The sequence below is a fragment of the Hyla sarda genome, chromosome 12 (genome assembly GCF_029499605.1).
Source record: "Hyla sarda isolate aHylSar1 chromosome 12, aHylSar1.hap1, whole genome shotgun sequence".
Classification (NCBI taxonomy): Eukaryota; Metazoa; Chordata; class Amphibia; order Anura; family Hylidae; genus Hyla; species Hyla sarda.
In genome coordinates, this window is record NC_079200.1 from 32,281,147 (window position 1) to 32,296,643 (window position 15,497).

At 46.6% G+C, this 15,497-nt stretch overlaps 1 protein-coding gene across 4 annotated transcripts in view; it reads left to right on the forward strand.

Moving 5' to 3' along the window:
- Nucleotides 1-15,497, forward strand: part of LOC130296510 (uncharacterized) — a 29,921-nt gene that overhangs the window by 13,067 nt on the left and 1,357 nt on the right. For all 4 annotated transcript variants that reach the window (XM_056548106.1, XM_056548105.1, XM_056548108.1 and 1 more), the window contains exons 5-6: nt 9,355-9,654; nt 9,780-10,026. In XM_056548106.1, the coding sequence (XP_056404081.1) occupies nt 9,355-9,654; nt 9,780-10,026 (547 nt within the window). The remainder of the gene's footprint in view (nt 1-9,354; nt 9,655-9,779; nt 10,027-15,497) is intronic.

The following is a 15,497-nucleotide window of genomic DNA, read 5'->3' on the forward strand; positions in this document are numbered from 1 at the left end:
GTACGTTTTAGCAGCTGTATGCTACAGAGGAAATTCTTTTATTTTTGAATTTCTTTTTTGTCTTGTCCACAGTGCTCTCTGCTGACACCTGATGCCCGTATCAGGAACTGTCCAGAGAAGCAGGAAAATCCTCATTGCAAACCTATGCTGCTCTGGACAGTTCCTGAGACGGACAGAGGTGTCAGCAGAGAGCACTGTGGACAAGACAAAAAAGAAATTCAAAAAGAAAAATATTTCCTCTGTAGCATACAGCTGCTAAAAACTACTGGAAGGGTAAAGATTTTTTAATAGAAGTAATTTTCAAATCTGTTTAGCTTTCTGGCACCAGTTCATAAAAAAAAAAGTTTTCCACTGGAGTACCCCTTTAACAGGTCTCTTTAGCATTCACGATTCAAGGATTGTGGTGTGATAACCAATGGTCCAAGGTGGGGATCGACCGATTATCGGTTTGGCCGATATTATTGGCCGATATTCACGATTTTGGACATTATCGGTAGTAACCTTGCCGATATGCCGATACTGCCCCGCCCCCCCCCCCCTGGCCAGAGACCACCGCCGCCACCACTGCCCCATTGCCTCCCCCATTCCCGGTTTTATACTTATCTATTCCCGGGGTCCGCGCTACTTCTGGCTCCTGCGACATCCTGCGTGCTGCACTGCGTAATGATGAGTGACGTCCTCAACGCGACGCCACCGTCAGTGCGCACAGTGACAGCTCAGGACGCTGCCGGAGCCAGAAGTGCGCGGGCCCCGGGAACAGGTAATTATAAAACCGGGGATGGGGCAGGCAATGGGGCAGCGCCGGCGGTGGTGGTTGGACTAGGGAGGACCCCAGGACATGCAGGGGGAGAGAAGCGGCGGCGGTCTCTGGCCCTGCAAAAGCCGCTGCAGTTCATTGATTTAAGCTGACAGTTTTCCTTTAAAAAAAAAAGAATTTTTTTTTTATCACAGATATATAAAAAAAACACAATTAATGAAAGTATGAATACGCAAATCACAAAAAAACTACACATCCAGGACCTGCATATACAGTAGTAATAATAAAAATGGCAGTATCAAAATATAATCTTACTTAGATCAATAGGGAAATACAAGAAACAGCAGAGGAGCATATACATGAAGACTAATACAGATTGCATCCATATTAGTCTTCATGTATATGCTTTTGTACTGTTTTTGTATTTCTCTATTGATCTAAGTACGATTATATTTTGATACTGCCATTGTCCTGGATAGGTTGTCTTTTTTTTGTGATGTGTGTATTCCTCCTTTCATTTATTGTGGTTTTTATATATATATATGCGATTAAATAAACATGTACTTTTTTAATACTATTTTGAAGTGACTCCATATTTGTCTTTTTTGATGTATTGTCTTTTGTGATGTGTGTATTCCTCCTTTCATTTATTGTGGTTTTTATATATTTGTGATTAACCCCTTCAGGACCAAGCCCATTTTGGCCTTAAGGACCAGAGCGTTTTTTGCAAATCTGACCACTGTCACTTTAAACATTAATAACTCTGGAATGCTTTTACTGATCATTCTGATTCCGAGATTGTTTTTTCGTGACATATTCTACTTTAACATAGTGGTAACATTTTATGGTAACTTGCATCCTTTCTTGGTGAAAAATCCCCAAATTTGACGAAAAAATTGAAAATTTTGCATTTTTCTAACTTTGAAGCTCTCTGCTTGTAAGGAAAATGGATATTCAAAATAAATTTTTTTTAAATTCACATATACAATATGTCTACTTTATGATTGCATCATAAAATTGACGAGTTTTTACTTTTGGAAGACACCAGAGGGCTTCAAAGTTCAGCAGCAATTTTCCAAATTTTCACAAAATTTTCAAACTCAATATTTTTCAGGGACCAGTTCAGGTTTGAAGTGGATTTGAAGGGTCTTCATATTAGAAATACCCCACAAATGACCCCATTATAAAAACTGCACCCCCCAAAGTATTCAAAATGACATTCAGTAAGTGTTTTAACCCTTTAGGTGTTTCACAGGAATAGCAGCAAAGTGAAGGAGAAAATTCAAAATCTTCATTTTTTTACACTCGCATGTTCTTGTAGACCCAATTTTTTAATGTTTGCAAGGGGTAAAAGGAGAAAATTTTTACTTGTGTTTGTAGCCCAATTTCTCTCGAGTAAGCACATACCTCATATGTCTATGTTAATTGTTCGGCGGGCGCAGTAGAGGGCTCAGAAGCGAAGGAGCGACAAGGGGATTTTGGAGAGTATGTTTTTCTGAAATGGTTTTTGGGGGGCATGTTGCATTTAGGAAGCCCCTATGGTGCCAGAACAGCTAAAACTGCCCACATGCCATACCATTTTGGAAACTAGACCCCTTGAGGAACGTAACAAGGAATTAAGTGAGCCTTAATACCCCACAGGGGTTTCACAACTTTTTGCAAATGTAAAAAAAAAAAAATATCTAAAATGCTTGGTTTCCCAAAAATTTGACATTTTTACAAAGGGTTAAATCAGAAAATACCCCCCAAAATTTGAAGCCCAATTTCTCCCAATTCAGAAAACACCCCATATGGGGGTGAAAAGTACTCTGCTGGCGCACTACAGGTCCCAGAAGAGAAGGAGTCACATTTGGCTTTTTTGAAGCAAATTTTGCTCTGGGGGCATGCCTCATTTAGGAAGCCCCTATGGTGCCAGGACAGCAAAAAAAAACACATGGCATACCATTTTGGAAACTAGACCCCTCGGGGAACGTAACAAGGGGTAAAGTGAACCTTAATACCCCACAGGGGTTTCACGACTTTTGCATATGTAAAAAAATATATATATATTTTACCTAAAATGCTTGGTTTCTCAAAAATTTTACATTTTTGCAAAGGGTTAAAGCAGAAAATGCCCCCCAAAATTTTAAGCCCAATTTCTCCCGATTCAGAAAACACCCCGTATGGGGGTGAAAAGTGCTCTGCTGGCGCACTACAGGTCTCAAAAGAGAAGGAGTCACATTTGGCTTTTTGGAAGCAAATTTTGCTCTGGGGGCATGCCGCATTTAGGAAGCCCCTATGGTGCCAGGACAGCAAATAAAAACCACATGACATACCATTTTGGAAACTAGACCCCTTGGGGAACGTAACAAGGGGTAAAGTGAACCTTAATACCCCACAGGGGTTTCAAGACTTTTGCATATGTAAAAAAAAATATATATTTTTTACCTAAAATGCTTGGTTTCTCAAAAATTTTACATTTTTACAAAGGGTTAAAGCAGAAAATACCCCCCAATATTTGAAGCCCAATTTCTCCCGATTCAGAAAACACCCCATATGGGGGTGAAAAGTGCTCTGCTGGTGCACTACAGGTCTCAGAAGAGAAGGAGTCACATTTGGCTTTTTGGAAGCAAATTTTGCTCTGGGGGCATGCCGCATTTAGGAAGCCCCTATGGTGCCAGGACAGCAAAAAAAAAAACACATGGCATACCATTTTGGAAACTAGACCCCTTGGGGAATGTAACAAGGGGTAAAGTGAACCTTAATACCCCACAGGTGTTTCACGACTTTTGCATATGTAAAAAAATATATATATTTTTTACCTAAAATGCTTGGTTTCTCAAAAATTTGACATTTTTACAAAGGGTTAAAGCAGAAAATGCCCCCCAAAATTTGAAGCCCAATTTCTCCCGATTCAGAAAACACCCCATATGGGGGTGAAAAGTGCTCTGCTGGCACACTACAGGTCTCAGAAGAGAAGGAGTCACATTTTGGCTTTTTGGAAGTGCTCTGGGGGCATGCCGCATTTAGGAAGACCCTATGGTGCCAGGACAGCAAAAAAAAAAACACATGGCATACCATTTTGGAAACTAGACCCCTTGGGGAATGTAACAAGGGGTAAAGTGAACCTTAATACCCCACAGGTGTTTCACGACTTTTGCATATGTAAAAAAATATATATATTTTTTACCTAAAATGCTTGGTTTCTCAAAAATTTGACATTTTTACAAAGGGTTAAAGCAGAAAATGCCCCCCAAAATTTGAAGCCCAATTTCTCCCGATTCAGAAAACACCCCATATGGGGGTGAAAAGTGCTCTGCTGGCACACTACAGGTCTCAGAAGAGAAGGAGTCACATTTTGGCTTTTTGGAAGTGCTCTGGGGGCATGCCGCATTTAGGAAGACCCTATGGTGCCAGGACAGCAAAAAAAAAAACACATGGCATACCATTTTGGAAACTAGACCCCTTGGGGAATGTAACAAGGGGTAAAGTGAACCTTAATACCCCACAGGTGTTTCACGACTTTTGCATATGTAAAAAATAAAATAAAAAAATCACTAAAATGCTTGTTTTTCCCCAAATTTTTCATTTTTACAAGGGGTTATAGCTGAAAAATTACCCCAAAATTTGTAGCCCCATTTCCCTTGAGCAAGGAAATAACCCATAAAAGCACGTAAAATGCTTTGCTGGTGAACTACAGGTCTCAGAAGGGAAGGAGCAAAATTTGGAGAGAGAATTTTTTGGGGGCATGTCGGATTTAGGAAGCCCCTATGGAGCCAGAACCCCGGGAACCTGCTGAGGTATTCATCTAGGGGTATAATGGAAATTTTTTAAAGTTTTGTTTAGGGGTTTAGCAAGATAGTGAAAATAAAACTATACCTGCCAAGGTATTCATCTAGGGGTATAATGGAATTTTTTTTTTTGTAAAGGGTTTAGCAAAATGTTGAAAATATAAAACTATACCTGCCAAGGTATTCATCTAGGGGTATAATGGGAATTTTTAGTTTTATTAGGGGTTTGCTAATTAGATTTTTTTTTAATAGTTTAGTGGAGAAAAAGGGGGAAATAAATAAATTGCTCACATGTCATTCCAAGGGTGCATTGGGTAGAGTTATCCAAAGTCATTCTAAAAATAATTAAAGGGGACAAAATTAGATATCATATGTTGTGTGATAGATTTTAAAACAGTCTTCAATGCACAGACCGGGTTTGTGGTGACATGTCTCACAGTGGTATATAGTGCATTTTCTAATGCCACGCTTGGAGCACACCCGACACCGCTTCTGTTGCCTACTCCCCGATTCTCTACGGGGAACTACCGCAGGAAAATGTTGCCCTGGAACTATTCTGTTCTCCGATCCTGTGGCTCTGCTTTCCTCCCCTTCCGGATCCCCAAACAGAAAGTCCTTAATAACATTTTCCTGGAATTGCAGGTATGTGCATGTATTTCCTGCACGTTTGTACACCACAAATGAATTGTACATGGTAATTTGGAAGAGGTGCAGTGCCAATTTTTTATACCAGGTCTTAGTTTTGCGTAGGGCAGTGTACGGCTGCAAGGCCTGATCTGACAGATCCACCCCTCCCATGAACTTATTATAGTCCTGGATACACACCGGTTTAGGGGCACTCTCTGTGGTACCACGGACTTGGACAGGGGTGGATCTGTCTGGGTGTAAGGTGGTTAGTACAAGAACATCACGCTTGTCCTGGTACTTCACAAGCATCATGTTGTCCTTGCACACAGCCTTGCTTTCCCCCTTCTTCAACTTTTGCCGTACAAAAATTTTAGGCAGATCCCTTTGATTTCGCCTGATGGTACCACGGGCCACAGTCCCCTTGGCAAACAGGCATTGTAGTAATGGGACGCTAGTGTAAAAATTATCAAGGTAGATGTTATACCCTTGATCTAGCAGGGGGTGAACTAGATCCCATACTATTTTTCCCGTTGTTTTTAGTACGGGGGGACACTCTGGGGGCTCTATTTTAGAGTCTTTCCCCTCATAGACTCTGAATTTGTGCGTATAGCCGGTTGTGCTCTCGCACAACTTATAAAGTTTTACCCCATACCTGGCCCGTTTGTTAGGCAGGTATTGCTTAAAGTGCAACCTTCCTTTGAAGTGCACAAGAGATTCGTCCACTGCAATCTCTTTTTCTGGGGTGTAAACTTCAGAAAATTTTTGATTTAAATAATTAACAAGGGGCCGAATTTTATATATGCGATCAAAATTTGGATCACTGGGAGGTGGACAATTTTCATTATTAGCATAATGTAGAAATTTGAGGAGGGCTTCAAACCGATTCCTTGGCATGACCGACCGGTACAGTGGAGTATGGTAAAGCATATCATTACTCCAATAGGAGCGAATTGTGGGCTTTTTAACTATGCCCATGTTAAACAAAAGGGCAAAAAAATGTTTGAGCTCTAGTGCATTGGTTGGCGTCCATTGATAAGGCCTAGCATGATATGCCTGTGGATTGGCCGCAATGAATTGCTCAGCATACCGGTTGGTTTCCTCCACTATCAAATTAATCAGCTCTTCTGAAAAGAAGAGCTGAAAAAAATCAGCTTCTTTCAACCCCACGGTGTCAACACGAATGCCTGCAGTGGCCACAAACTCAGGCAAATTGGGTATAAAGTTTGAAGCTGGAGCCCACTCAGAGATGGCACTAGGACCTGGCTCAATATTGGTACTAGGACTGGTACTAGGACCTGGCCTAGGGCGGTGGCGGGGAGGTTCCTCGTCAGAATCAGTGGAAGAGGAAGAAGAAGAGGGCAAATATAACAACTCTTCACCACTATCTGAACCAGAGGAAGATGCCAAGAAGGCATATGCCTCCTCAGTGCTGTACATGCGACGCCTTGACATATTGGATGACACTATAAGTGGCGAAGTGTCTCTGATGTACAACACTAGAACAATATTTTTTTTGTATTTTTATATATTTTTTTAACTTTTTTACTTTTTTTATAACAACGGAAAAACTGAAACAAAAAGCGCCACTAGAACTAAAAAAAAAACAGCGGCGAACTGTCACTGCTGTCACTAATCAGTGACGCACCAGGAAAAAACGTAACAGGGTAGTATGGAGGTGTGCAAGGTGGTGATGGGATGAAAGGGTGACAGTCACTTCAGGGGCACTGACAGTATTTTATATTATTCTTCACTGTCACTGTTATGGTCAGTGACAGACTTCAATTTCTTCACAGCTGATGAATGAATGAATGAACGAATGAATGAATGAATGAATGAACGAATGAATGAATCAGCAGCAGGATAAGGGGCACTGATGGGCACTGAAACTTTATTACTGTACTGTACTGTAGAATGTAACTGTATTCAGTTACAGTTACAAGTTACAATCTTCACTGCAGCCTGTCAGATCACACAGGCTGCAGACTTCAGACAGGGAGGACAGCAATTGGAAGGGGCACTGCTGGGCACTACTGGAGACTGATGGGCACTGATGGGCACTACTGGACACTGATGGGCACTAGACTGTCACTGTTATATTCAGTGACAGTCACTAGGATCTTCACTGCAGCCTGTCAGATCGCACAGGCTGCAGACTTAGGAGGCAGCAGATGGGCACAGATGGGCACTGCTGGGCACTACTGGGGCACAGATTTATACAAGACTGTCACTGTTATATACAGTGACAGTCACTAGGATCTTCACTGCAGCCTGTCAGATCGGACAGGCTGCAGACTTCAGACGGCGGCAGCAGCAGCAGGGTAAGGGGCACTACAGGGGGGGTTCTTTTACTTCCACTTAAATTTTTAGCTTTTAGAAAAGCTTTTTAACACTCTTCTGTCTTCTGTCCTAACACTAACACCGGCTCCGATCGCTGTTCAGAACGAACTGAAAGCTTCGGAGCCGGTGTTATTGTAACAAAGACACTGATACACTGTGATTGGTCCACAGGGACCAATCACAGGGCTCTAATCCCAGGACCAATTACAGATGGTCCTGGGATGTCAAGCAGAACTTGTCTCCCGCCGCTGGGCACGGGATTTCTGCCTGTTAACCCTTGCGCTGCTGTGCAGCGCCGGGTTAACTGCATGTCATTTATAAACGCCGGGATGCGCGAACGCACTGCACAACCCGGCGTTTATATATGACATTCTGCGGGAAGGGGTTAAAGAGTAGCTCCCACCATCTTTTTTTTTCCTTTCTTTTTTTCTGTCCCTGCCTATTGCCCATCTCTCCCTAACCCCCTCCCTGCTTAAAATTTTTTTTTACTATATAAAAAATGCCTTTTTGCCTGCCTGCTAGTGTACTCTAGAGATGAGCGAACTTACAGTAAATTCGATTCGTCACGAACTTCTCGGCTCGGCAGTTAATGACTTTTCCTGCATAAATGAGTTCAGCTTTCAGGTGCTCCGGTGGGCTGGAAAAGGTGGATACAGTCTTAGGAGACTCTTTCCTAGGAATGTATCCACCTTTTCCAGCCCACCGGAGCACCTGAAAGCTGAACTAATTTACGCAGGAAAAGTCATCAACTGCCGAGCTGAGAAGTTCGTGACGAATCGAATATACTGTAAGTTCGCTCATCTCTAGTGTGCTCACTACCAGGCAGACTTCCCCAGCAGGCACAACGTCACTGATGCCTGCTGAGGGGGCTGACTTCCGCCCTTAGTTCATCTACACAGGGTGCCTCCAGCTGTTTCACCACTACAACTCCCAGCTTGCCCTGACATCTATTGGCTGTCAGGTCATGCTGGGAGTTGTAGTGGTGAAACAGCTGTAGGCACCCTGTACAGTCCCTCCCCCCCCTGTTGTACTGCTGGGTTAGTTGGTCCACCACCCAGCACTCTCATTTCTCGGATCATTCACATGTGGCCTGCTTCTATTGCCATGCTTCCCAACCGGGGTGCCTCCAGCTGTTGCAAAACTATAAATCCCAGCATGCCCGGACAGCCATGCACCAGTTGATTTAAAAAAATATATATGTTTTTTCCAGTGGAGCACCCCCTTTAATGCTGTGATCATTTAGATCAGTGTTTTCCAACCAGGGTGCCTCCAGCTGTTTCAAAACTACAACTCCCAGCATGCCCAGACAGCCATGCACCAGTTGATAAAATAAAAAAAAAAGTTTTCCAGTGGAGTACCTCCTATAATGCAGTGATCATTTAGATCAGTGTTTTTCAACCAGGGTGCCTCCAGCTGTTGCAAAACTACAACTCCCAGCATGCCCAGACAGCCATGCACCAGTTGATAAAAAAAGAAAAAAAGTTTTCCAGTGGAGTACCTCCTTTAATGCAGTGATCATTTAGATCAGTGTTTTTCAACCAGGGTGCCTCCAGCTGTTGCAAAACTACAACTCCCAGCATGCCCAGACAGCCATGCACCAGTTGATTTAAAAAAAAAAAAAAAGTTTTTTCCAGTGGAGTACCTCCTTTAATGCAGTGATCATTTAGATCAGTGTTTCCCAACCAGGGTGCCTCCAGCTGTTGCAAAACTACAACTCCCAGCATGCCCAGACAGCCGAAGGCTGTCTGGGCATGCTGGGAGTTGTAGTTTTGCAACAGCTGGAGGCACCCTGGTTGGGAAACACTGATGTAGATAATAGTTTATCAGTCTTTTTGATGTTCCTATAATTTTTCTACTCTGCAGGTCTCCCCACCTCAGACCACATCTACACCCCTTCCATCAAGTGAAATCACGCTCCCACCAGCAGAGAGCATAGCATCCCCTATTCCACCAACCAAACCAGAGCCTGCCCATCCAAATGAAGTGACGGGCACGCCTCCAGATGGCATGCTGCAGGTCACTGGGGTGACGAGCGGCTTCCAGTACTGGATGAAGATGGATGATGGTGGGGAAAACACAATTCCTGAATCTTGTGTGATGTGGGAGGAACCCCTTCAAGAAACATTACCAGACGGGACGCCAGCATGGGCTTCTCCTATAGAGGTATATACATGACATCAAAAACCCAATCGGGACCACACTGTAGTCCAGTGACCTACACATATATATCAAATTATTCATTTACAAAAGCAAAATGTGGCAATGTAACTTGTGCCTTTTCTGTTTAGAGCAATGGACGTCCTAAACTGGAGTTGGTGCCAGCATCTGGCGTGTACATCACTTACCAGCAGTTGGAGGACCTCTCTCTTATCCCAGCTGATAAACCCAAACTAATGACCCGACGTCTACTGGATTACTTCTTCTCCAGGGAGACCCTGGCACGATCGTCAGCCACAGGACAGCGGATTGCACATAATAATACCACCATGGAGAAACCCCTCCGGCTGCCTGATATAGTGGTGACTGCTATCAAAGGTAATGCTAAGGCGCTTACATGGAAACGTGCCATTGTTTAATGGTTTTATATTTATGTATTTGGGGAGTAGACAGACAGGGACATAAAATTCTGCCTTCAAACATAGCGCTCTCACTAGCGCATGACAGCAGTCAGGTAATCTGTTAAGGGAGCGTTCACACGGAGTAATTCAAGAGGAATTTATTCGAGTAATTCCTCTTGAATTCTCCGCTACAAATTAATTCACATCTCCTCTGCCCATTGACTTTAATGTTTTTTCCGCTGTCCTTTTCACACTGCGGAAATTCTGCTAGCAGAAATCAATAGAAGTCAATGGTAAAAAAAAAAATCCGCCCGACATCGTTTTCGCGCGCAATTTGCACGGAATTCGCTGAAAACCCTTCACTTCTTTCTCCCCCAATTCCGTGCAAAAAAAAAGAAAAATCTTTTTGCCGGCTGAAAATTTTTCGGCGTGAATTACTCTTGATTTACTCCGTGTGAACGCACCCTTTTGGGGATATCCAACGGGAGGGGTTTATTTTTAGCCTGGAGTTGGCATTTGATAGGAGGGGTAGTAGGGACAGTGAGGCATGTGATAAAGGAGGAGGGGTAGTAGGGACAGTGAGACATGTGATAGGAGGAGGGGTAGTAGGGACAGTGAGACATGTGATAGGAGGAGGGGTAGTAGGGACAGTGAGACATGTGATAGGAGGAGGGGTAGTAGGGACAGTGAGGCATGTGATAGGAGGAGGGGTAGTAGGGACAGTGAGACATGTGATAGGAGGAGGGGTAGTAGGGTCAGTGAGGCAGGTGATAGGAGGAGGGGTAGTAGGGACAGTGAGGCATGTGATAGGAGGGGTAGTAGGGACAGTGAGACATGTGATAGGAGGAGGGGTAGTAGGGACAGTGAGACATGTGATAGGAGGAGGGGTAGTAGGGACAGTGAGGCAGGTGATAGGAGGAGGGGTAGTAGGGACAGTGAGGCAGGTGATAGGAGGAGGGGTAGTAGGGACAGTGAGGCATGTGATAGGAGGAGGGGTAGTAGGGACAGTGAGGCAGGTGATAGGAGGAGGGGTAGTAGGGACAGTGAGGCATGTGATAGGAGGAGGGGTAGTAGGGACAGTGAGGCAGGTGATAGGAGGAGGGGTAGTAGGGACAGTGAGGCATGTGATAGGAGGGGTAGTAGGGACAGTGAGACATGTGATAGGAGGAGGGGTAGTAGGGACAGTGAGGCAGGTGATAGGAGGAGGGGTAGTAGGGACAGTGAGGCATGTGATAGGAGGGGTAGTAGGGACAGTGAGACATGTGATAGGAGGAGGGGTAGTAGGGACAGTGAGACATGTGATAGGAGGAGAGGTAGTAGGGACAGTGAGACATGTGATAGGAGGGGGTAGTAGGGACAGTGAGACATTTGATAGGAGGAGGGGTAGTAGGGACAGTGAGGCATGTGATAGGAGGAGGGGTAGTAGGGACAGTGAGACATGTGATAGGAGGAGAGGTAGTAGGGACAGTGAGACATGTGATAGGAGGGGGTAGTAGGGACAGTGAGACATTTGATAGGAGGAGGGGTAGTAGGGACAGTGAGGCAGGTGATAGGGGTGGTAGGGTCAGTGAGGCAGGTGATAGGAGGGGTAGTAGGGACAGTGAGGCATGTGATAGGGGGGGTAGTAGGGACAGTGAGACATGTGATAGGAGGAGGGGTAGTAGGGACAGTGAGACATGTGATAGGAGGAGAGGTAGTAGGGACAGTGAGACATGTGATAGGAGGGGGTAGTAGGGACAGTGAGACATGTGATAGGAGGAGGGGTAGTAGGGACAGTGAGGCAGGTGATAGGAGGAGGGGTAGTAGGGACAGTGAGGCAGGTGATAGGAGGAGGGGTAGTAGGGACAGTGAGGCATGTGATAGGAGGAGGGGTGGTAGGGACAGTGAGGCATGTGATAGGAGGGGTAGTAGGATCAGTGAGACATGTGATAGGAGGGGTAGTAGGATCAGTGAGACATGTGATAGGAGGAGGGGTTGTAGGGACAGTGAGAAATGTAATAGGAGGGGTTGTAGGGACAGTGAGGCATGTGATAGGAGGAGGGGTAGTAGGGACAGTGAGGCATGTGATAGGAGGAGGGGTAGTAGGGACAGTGAGACATGTGATAGGAGGAGGGGTAGTAGGGACAGTGAGACATGTGATAGGAGGAGGGGTAGTAGGGACAGTGAGGCATGTGATAGGAGGAGGGGTAGTAGGGTCAGTGAGGCATGTGATAGGAGGAGGGGTTGTAGGGACAGTGAGACATGTGATAGGAGGGGTTGTAGGGACAGTGAGGCATGTGATAGGAGGAGGGGTAGTAGGGTCAGTGAGGCATGTGATAGGAGGAGGGGTAGTAGGGACAGTGAGGCATGTGATAGGAGGAGGGGTAGTAGGGTCAGTGAGGCATGTGATAGGAGGAGGGGTTGTAGGGACAGTGAGGCATGTGATAGGATGGGTTGTAGGGACAGTGAGGCATGTGATAGGAGGGGTTGTAGGGACAGTGAGACATGTGATAGGAGGGGTTGTAGGGACAGTGAGACATGTGATAGGAGGAGGGGTAGTAGGGACAGTGAGGCATGTGATAGGAGGAGGGGTAGTAGGGACAGTGAGACATGTGATAGGAGGAGGGGTAGTAGGGACAGTGAGGCAGGTGATAGGAGGAGGGGTAGTAGGGACAGTGAGGCATGTGATAGGAGGAGGGGTAGTAGGGACAGTGAGGCATGTGATAGGAGGAGGGGTAGTAGGGACAGTGAGGCATGTGATAGGAGGAGGGGTAGTAGGGACAGTGAGGCATGTGATAGGAGGAGGGGTAGTAGGGACAGTGAGGCATGTGATAGGGGTGGTAGGGTCAGTGAGGCATGTGATAGAAGGGGTAGTAGGGACAGTGAGACATGTGATAGGAGGAGGGGTAGTAGGGTCAGTGAGGCAGGTGATAGGAGGAGGGGTAGTAGGGACAGTGAGACATGTGATAGGAGGAGGGGTAGTAGGGACAGTGAGGCATGTGATAGGATGGGTTGTAGGGACAGTGAGGCATGTCATAGGAGGGGTTGTAGGGACAGTGAGGCATGTCATAGGAGGGGTTGTAGGGACAGTGAGACATGTGATAGGAGGGGTTGTAGGGACAGTGAGACATGTGATAGGAGGGGTTGTAGGGACAGTGAGGCATGTGATAGGAGGAGGGGTAGTAGGGACAGTGAGGCATGTGATAGGAGGAGGGGTAGTAGGGACAGTGAGGCATGTGATAGGAGGAGGGGTAGTAGGGACAGTGAGGCATGTGATAGGAGGAGGGGTAGTAGGGACAGTGAGGCATGTGATAGGAGGAGGGGTAGTAGGGACAGTGAGGCATGTGATAGGAGGAGGGGTAGTAGGGACAGTGAGGCATGTGATAGGATGGGTTGTAGGGACAGTGAGGCATGTCATAGGAGGGGTTGTAGGGACAGTGAGGCATGTCATAGGAGGGGTTGTAGGGACAGTGAGACATGTGATAGGAGGGGTTGTAGGGACAGTGAGGCATGTGATAGGAGGAGGGGTAGTAGGGTCAGTGAGGCATGTGATAGGAGGAGGGGTAGTAGGGACAGTGAGGCATGTGATAGGAGGAGGGGTAGTAGGGACAGTGAGGCATGTGATAGGAGGAGGGGTAGTAGGGACAGTGAGGCATGTGATAGGAGGAGGGGTAGTAGGGACAGTGAGACATGTGATAGGAGGAGGGGTAGTAGGGACAGTGAGGCAGGTGATAGGAGGAGAGGTAGTAGGGACAGTGAGACATGTGATAGGAGGAGGGGTAATAGGGACAGTGAGGCATGTGATAGGAGGAGGGGTAGTAGGGACAGTGAGGCATGTGATAGGAGGAGGGGTAGTAGGGACAGTGAGGCATGTGATAGGGGTGGTAGGGTCAGTGAGGCATGTGATAGGAGGGGTAGTAGGGACAGTGAGGCATGTAATAGGAGGAGGGGTAGTAGGGACAAAGAGACATGTGATAGGAGGAGGGGTAGTAGGGACAGTGAGGCATGTGATAGGAGGAGGGGTAGTAGGGACAGTGAGACATGTGATAGGAGGAGGGGTAGTAGGGACAGTGAGACATGTGATAGGAGGAGGGGTAGTAGGGACAGTGAGGCATGTGATAGGAGGAGGGGTAGTAGGGACAGTGAGACATGTGATAGGAGGAGGGGTAGTAGGGACAGTGAGACATGTGATAGGAGGAGGGGTAGTAGGGACAGTGAGACAAGTGATAGGAGGAGGGGTAGTAGGGACAGTGAGACATGTGATAGGAGGAGGGGTAGTAGGGACAGTGAGGCATGTGATAGGAGGAGGGGTGGTAGGGTCAGTGAGGCATGTGATAGGAGGGGTAGTAGGGACAGTGAGGCATGTGATAGGAGGAGGGGTAGTAGGGACAAAGAGACATGTGATAGGAGGAGGGGTAGTAGGGACAGTGAGGCAGGTGATAGGAGGAGGGGTAGTAGGGACAGTGAGACATGTGATAGGAGGAGGGGTAGTAGGGACAGTGAGACATGTGATAGGAGGAGGGGTAGTAGGGACAGTGAGACATGTGATAGGAGGAGGGGTAGTAGGGACAGTGAGACATGTGATAGGAGGAGGGGTAGTAGGGACAGTGAGGCAGGTGATAGGAGGAGGGGTAGTAGGGACAGTGAGACATGTGATAGGAGGGGTAGTAGGGACAGTGAGACATGTGATAGGAGGAGGGGTAGTAGGGACAGTGAGGCATGTGATAGGAGGAGGGGTAGTAGGGACAGTGAGACGTGATAGGAGGAGGGGTAGTAGGGACAGTGAGACATGTGATAGGAGGAGGGGTAGTAGGGACAGTGAGACATGTGATAGGAGGAGGGGTAGTAGGGACAGTGAGACATGTGATAGGAGGAGGGGTAGTAGGGACAGTGAGGCATGTGATAGGAGGAGGGGTAGTAGGGACAGTGAGACATGTGATAGGAGGAGGGGTAGTAGGGACAGTGAGACATGTGATAGGAGGAGGGGTAGTAGGGACAGTGAGACATGTGATAGGAGGAGGGGTAGTAGGGACAGTGAGACATGTGATAGGAGGAGGGGTAGTAGGGACAGTGAGACATGTGATAGGAGGAGGGGTAGTAGGGACAGTGAGACATGTGATAGGAGGAGGGGTTGTAGGGACAGTGAGGCAGGTGATAGGAGGAGGGGTAGTAGGGACAGTGAGACATGTGATAGGAGGGGTAGTAGGGACAGTGAGGCATGTGATAGGAGGAGGGGTAGTAGGGACAGTGAGACGTGATAGGAGGAGGGGTAGTAGGGACAGTGAGACATGTGATAGGAGGAGGGGTAGTAGGGACAGTGAGACATGTGATAGGAGGAGGGGTAGTAGGGACAGTGAGGCATGTGATAGGAGGAGGGGTAGTAGGGACAGTGAGACGTGATAGGAGGAGGGGTAGTAGGGACAGTGAGACATGTGATAGGAGGAGGGGTAGTAGGGACAGTGAGACATG